General features: G+C 47.3%; 1 protein-coding gene across 1 annotated transcript; it reads right to left on the reverse strand.

The window, feature by feature from the left end:
* Positions 1 to 695: 695 nt before the first annotated feature.
* LOC136467110 (beta-fructofuranosidase, cell wall isozyme) lies at positions 696 to 5,159 on the reverse strand. The gene is made up of 7 exons (XM_066465660.1): positions 4,898 to 5,159; positions 4,203 to 4,211; positions 3,016 to 3,869; positions 2,641 to 2,799; positions 1,581 to 1,825; positions 1,296 to 1,386; positions 696 to 1,145 (listed from the first exon to the last, which is right to left on the reverse strand). Exons 1-7 carry the CDS (start codon positions 5,085 to 5,087, stop codon positions 960 to 962), a joined length of 1,734 nt encoding a protein of 577 aa, XP_066321757.1. The 5' UTR covers positions 5,088 to 5,159; the 3' UTR covers positions 696 to 959.
* Positions 5,160 to 6,592: the final 1,433 nt, after the last annotated feature.

Here is a 6,592-nt window from a genome sequence, read left to right on the forward strand (position 1 = left end):
AAAAGATGGAATCATATATATACTCACAAGTGATTTTGTGGTGTAGTGACAAGCAGTCTTAGTTCTAAGTTGTACATCGTGAGTTCGATTAATTTCTAGGTTATCTGGAAACCATTAACGGAAGCGAGCCTCTATTAATCAATTTTTAAAGACGGGCATTCGGACCGCCTCTATAAAGTGATTAACAATGGCTGCCTCCGAAAATGTTTTATGTACTAGTGTCTGTCAAACAGTGTTTTTTTTGGCAGAAATATATGTGAATTTCGTCAAGTGGTTATCTAAAATGCATCATAGAAACTCCTAAAAAATGCATCATAGACTAGTTTTTCGGAGACGTGTTTTGTTTTAGTGTCACTAAATTGGGTGCCTTCTTTGTGCTGTTTTGGTATAGTGATGAACTAGTTAGGACACCGTGGACTGAAAAAAGTAGGCTCTCTCCCGATTCACTTTCGCACCTAATCACTTCATATACATATAATTTACCTTAGATAACCATTTTCAGTCATATGATCGTTTTCCTTAGAGAATCCCATTACATAGAGAATCAGAGGCAAAATGAGCTCTACCACTTAAAAGTTTCGAAAAATAAAATTAGACTAGATTAGTTAGCTCGTCAGATGTAAGTCAGGTTAGCATCTTGGTCATATATATATATATATATAATCCGGAAGAAGAGAGAGAGAGGAGGAGGTCTTGTTACTTGAGACTGTAAAATTAGCAGCCTTTTATTCATCTCATATTATTGTACAATCAAGAAGCGTAATCAATTTCTCTCTTTGCCGGACAGCTGAGCACGTAAAGCCTATATACTCCCATCCGTGTGTATTTCTGGCACATGATCAAACTAGTCGTTATGAAGGGCGAAAACTGAAGGACCTCAACAATTAATAATCAATAGTATTTCTGGCAGCAAAGGCACGGTCGTTGAAGAGAAGCGAATAAAGTCATTCACGCTTCTATTAGGCGCCGTTCATCAGCGGTTTCTTCATCTCCCAGGCAGTCAGGCTTGACACTTTGACGTCCACGCCACCGTTGTTGAAAACGTAGAGGTGAGCCTCCTTTCCAACGGCGATGGACGGGTAGACCCGTGACAGGATGCACGTCCTGCCGCCCGCGCCGAAGCTCTCCACCACGGACCGATCGATCTGTACGTATATAGATGCCATGTCGCACAAGGAAACAGACAGCAACAAGATAATACAACAGTCAGTCAAGTGATAAGTCGTAATCCAATTGCTTAACAGCAGTAGTCAACAATCGTGACATTTGCTTCGCATGCGTTAGTTTGTACATACCAAGCTTCTGAGACCAATCTTCCCGCTTGAAATGTCAGTGTCGACGAAGCCCGCGAAGGTCGGCTTGTACAGATCTGGACTAAGAGATGACCTGCCCGACACAAGAAGGGAGAAACACACAAGCCATCTATTTAGTTTTGTGTAGACATTGTAATCTGAAGAAGCATACGTGTCCACATAATAATCATCTTATTAGTGGTAATGTGGGGCCGGGCCGAGCGGGGGCATACATGTATCCACATGTGCAATGTGGCTGCTGTGATGCGAGAAGGTAGGTGGGCTTACTTGGTGGGGTCGGTGCACATTAGCACCTTGGGCTTGCCGTATCCGTCCTTGAAGACTCTGAAGAAGACGGCCGTCTTCTCCCGCAGGTCGGCAGAGGCCAGCACCCACAGGCCGAAGGGCCCCACCCCGCCCTTGACGTCCGCGCCCTTGACGCCACACAGCTTCTGCGCGTCGTTGTCGTACGCCGGGTCGAAGGGCTCCGCCTTCTCCAAGCTCGAGATCTCGAAGGTCACCTCCACATCAGCCTGCCATCATCACAAGATCGACGATGGGTCAACACATAGGAGAGGAGTACTAGCATCTTTCAGCTTCACTCTCCGCCGGAAGAACAAAACATTTCAGAAAGTAGTCGTAGATCGGCTTTGTCAGTCAATGTAATCAGTGGTCACACGTACTACGTGGCATCGATTAATAATACATGGACTGGAAGATTAACTTGTCTTGGAAAATAGCAGGCGTGTGCGTTGGGAGACTCTTCTGCTACTGGTTGGTGACTTGTTACGCGACAGGTATGTGTGTGTGCGTGTCTGTGACAGAAGATTGTTCAAACTTGAGATCAGAAACAAGTGTTTGCAGGCTTGGTGTAGGTGTGTACGTAAGCCAGCAGAGAAGGAGGGAGACCCGTCGTATTCCGGTAGGTGTTTGCAAGTGGCAGAGCAAGACAAGCATCGGAGTGGGCTTGTGTAACCTACGTAGGGGTCATCGCCGACAAGGCATATGCATGGACCATCGGATCTTGGCTGGACTGGACAGATACTCTGCACGTGGGCCCTTGACTGCAACGTACAGTGCTACTACTAGTATATACTTCCGACAAGCAACAAGCTGTGAAGCTTGACTACTGAAACAGTGCTACTAGCACCCTTCTTCGCGGTGCGTAGTGTGCGCCCGTGATAAGCAAGCAGCTGCGCGCGCGCGCGCGCGCACATGCATGCATGTTACCCTTGCCGCCGCTAGCTAGCTAGTGGATGTATTCACATGAATGAATGAATGAATGAAAGTTTAATTTCAAAAAACAGTTTATCATCGATCGAAAGTACTAGGAGTAAAACTAACCAACCTGGTAGGTTGCGAGGCCTGTGACCTCAAAATGCTGGCCGGGCTTGACTACCTTGGCGCCCACACTGACGGGCTTTCCTCTGAGCTTCTCAACCTCCTCGATGGGCCACTGCAGCAGCTGCTTCCCGGTGGGGTCCAGCCAGATCTTCCTTGGGATCGCCTGTCACGAGCACGCACAAGCAGTCAAACAAGTCGTCCGATCCGATCCGATCCGTTGCCAACGATTCAACGCTTTGAAGTTTCTAGCCAAGGAACACGAGTAGACACATGCGTGCGGCTGACAGCAGCTCTCACTGATGGAGTGATGGCGTAGCTAGCAGCAGCAAGCAAGCAAGCAGGAAGCAGTAAAGACTAAACACGAGCGACGACGACGTACATGGATGCCGGCCCAGCCCTTGGCCTTGTCGTCGGGCACGCTGTCCGACTCGTTGGCCCACCCGAGCAGCACCCGCCGACGCTTCGCCGGGTCGTAGAACGTCTTGGACGCGTAGAAGTTGCCGTAGTCGTATCGCAGCCGGTGGTAGTCACCGTTGGGGTTATCCGGGTAGTACCGATCCTTCCTCTTATCATACGACCCGATGGTGTAGTAGTCATACCGTGTGAGGTCCAGGCTGCTCTTGAGCACGTACTTGGCGCCGGCCTCGGAGGTGTCGAGCCCGTCACGGAGCGCCGGCCCGGACACCGGAAAAAAGTCCGGGCACTCCCACATCCCCGTCAGCGCCGAGTGCAGCGGGTGCTTGGCCTTCCTCCACGTCCTGAAGTCCCGGCTCCGGTACACGAGCGCCATCCCGCGGGCGTCCCGCACGCTGCCCACCAGCATCCGCCAGTGCCCGTCCACGTACCACGCCGTGGTCGGGTCGCGGAACTGCGTCGCGTTGATGCCGCCCACCGGCGCCGCCACCGGGTTGTACGCCGCGGGCTTCTCCCACTCCCGGAGCAGCGGGTCCGACGCGTTCTTCGGGAACGCGACCACCTGCACCTGGTAGTTGATGTCGGGGCGGCTGATCCCCGTGTACAGGATCGCCGGCGTGCCGTCTTTCAGCATCGTCGCCGAGCCCGACCAGCAGCCGTACTGGTCGGACGGGATGCTCGGGTAGATGGCGGGCTCCAGCGCGATCCAGTTGATGAGGTCGCGTGAGACGGAGTGAGCCCACACGATGTTGCCCCATACCGCGCCCTTGGGGTTGTACTGGTAGAACAAGTGATACCATCCCTTGTAGTACATTGGAGCTGCACACACAGTTGCAAAATTCTATGTCAACTCCTTTTCTGCACGATCGTCGTTATTTACAGTTGCTCTCTATATTTATATGAAGTCAAATTCTCATGTGGAGTCTGCGCGGCAGCAGGGGCATGCACTATTTTTTAATGTAAAAATGTCCTTTGCTACAAGATAGATCAGCACTTTAAAATGCGCCATTTCATCCTCCCACGATTAGGAAACAAGTACAGCTGTTCATGATACGTGCAGACATTATATACATCTACTTAGCAGGCAGCACAACACAGGGATAAAGAAAAAGATAACTGCAACAAATTAAACGGGCTGGGTAAAAGGCGTACCGTTGGGGTCTGCAGCCGATGAGTTCCGCCGTCCCAGCAATCAACAAGAGCAGAGAGAGAAAACAACACCCATGTTAGAACAAAGTCTCTGCAGCGACCGTATAGTACGTAATCACAAGGACCATTATCATAGTACTGTACTTAATCAAACACAGAGCATCTGTATTATTGTATTTAACCACCACACGGACACGGCTTTGATTAGCTGCAAGTCTCTTCGTCGTTTCGGGCTACTGTCAAAGCTCAATAGCTTGCAGCTTAGACTTTTCTGGGGGACAGGACAAAGAAAAAAACTGCATGCAGCAAGCTCCATGTGAACAACCGAGCCTAGAAAAGACTAATTTGATTTCTCCTATATGGCTGCATTTTCTTGCTGCTGTTCCAAGATACAGGCGTGATTTTTTTTTCTCGATACATGAGCTCTCCATCAAACAGATCGCCATGCATGAGGGACGACAAGAGGAGCTCAAATTAGTACAACTATTACTGGCATATATGATTCTTCATTCCTACTCCCTGGCATTCTGTATCCATGGTCTGACACGATTTAATCGCTTGTAGTACAGCAAGCAACACGAGCAACGCATGGGTAGCTTAATTGAAAACACAGAGAGAGACATCAGAAGAGCAAGGCGCAAAGGGAGGCCAGGCAGGAGGGGTGATCCTTCCAACTCCAAGAGAAGTAGCTAGCGTACCGTTGATCCAGTTCATTGGTGGCTGGAAATGGTATCCCGTCCTGAGCAGGGGGCTGACAATGGAGGCCGGCACCGACGCCGGTGCCGCCTCGGCCTCCAGGCTCCGGTGGATGACATGGGAGGCACCGGCGAGCTGCAGCGCGAGCAGCAGCACCGCCCATGGCGCGAGGACCCGCTGCCGAGTCCCCATTGCGTTTCGAGGATGCGGCAGCAGGAAGAGGGGGAAATGGGACGGTTTTGGACGATGGATGGTGAGAAGACCAGGCAGGGTCGGGGGTTTTTATAGGAAAAAACTACACGTTTTAGCGCGTTCTACTGGCTGACTAGTCGAGTATTATAATCCGATGGCTATTACTGCAGTGAGCTTGGTTTCGTGTTCCAAAACCAGCCACTGAGCGCCGTGTCGAGGTGGGCCCTCCTTTGTTTTGTCATTGAAGAAACAAATTTAACTACTACGACTTGATCCCTCGAGAAGTCTAGACGTACACATAATCCTTGAAAAACTTCAGAGGTCAGAAAGCAAATTCTTCATAGTGGTTATCTGTTGGAAAGTATAAAAACATCGTGAAAATGATAGAGCCGTTTCTTGTGAAAAACTCCATATAAGCTTTATAAGTAGGATGGCATAAAACGAAGACAAAACATTATTATGCCTTTGTGAGGAATTATACACCGTCCAGCGATTTGAGAAGTACCATTTGAGGAGAATAAAGTGAACTATGTATTTTTCTTGTGAAAAAAATAAAAACTCCAAATTACTCAGATAAGAATTTGGGAAGATGACTTTGATTCGAGGGTTGTTTCATTTTTCAACCGCTCAAATATATATGTAAGACAATTCCACATATCCCACAGAATGCTTTGGGATAGCCTTTATGTTAGCAGAAATCTTAAACACTACTGGAAACTCGAATACTCCTGTGCGTGCAAAAACCCACAGAAAAATGTGAATACCCACAGAAAAATATTTTTCTGACGGTGCACCGTCAGAAAATAACACATAGAATTTTCTGTCGGTTCGCCGTCAGAATTTTTTTTCTGTTGGTCTTACACGCACAGAAAAATCACGTTCACCCAGATTAAAACTAATTTTTCTGTGTGGATGTCCACACAGAAAAAAGAAACAAACACACACAAAAAACATGTATTTTTTCTGTCGGTTAGGCTAACTCACAGAAAAATTCCTTTCACTCAGACTAAAAATAATGGTTCTGTATAGCCATCCTCACAGAAAAAAGAGCAGTAGACCTTTAATATATATCTCTCATAGAAAATGGTATATTTAATATAATTTTCACAGAAGCATATAGCATTCAAATAATACATAGAAATCAGTAGTCCAGCATAAATGGAGTCAACACTTGATGTCAAAAATGGAATAAGTCTGATCTATTAGCACATATATCATATATACAAATATGATATGTAGTTATCTACTTATTCAACGTGAATAATACAATGAATTCACAAATATGGATATGGAAAAAAGAAACAACTACTTTTTCTTGTTCAACCAATAGTAAACTGCTTTACCTTCCACTCTATATCTACCTGCTAAGCAAAGACATATTTTTAGTCAACAAAAAAACACTAGTATTGTAAGAAGTTTGCCTTTTTATTGAGCATAGTGGGGACTGCTCAGTACCTTTCATCTCAGGTCACAAGCCAATTTGATTTGCACCGAATGCCATCTCC

The sequence above is a fragment of the Miscanthus floridulus genome, chromosome 7 (assembly GCF_019320115.1).
Source record: "Miscanthus floridulus cultivar M001 chromosome 7, ASM1932011v1, whole genome shotgun sequence".
NCBI lineage: Eukaryota > Viridiplantae > Streptophyta > Magnoliopsida > Poales > Poaceae > Miscanthus > Miscanthus floridulus.

Bases quoted from the DNA above. Each gene is read 5' to 3' on its own strand.
- LOC136467110 (XM_066465660.1), bottom strand. From the start codon at position 5,087: ATGGGGACTCGGCAGCGGGTCCTCGCGCCATGGGCGGTGCTGCTGCTC. The intron at 1,387-1,580 runs GTAAGCCCACCT...TGTGTCGGGCAG, and splicing joins ATGTGCACCGACCCCACCAA to GTCATCTCTTAGTCCAGATC. The intron at 1,146-1,295 runs GTATGTACAAAC...ATATACGTACAG, and splicing joins AGATTGGTCTCAGAAGCTTG to ATCGATCGGTCCGTGGTGGA.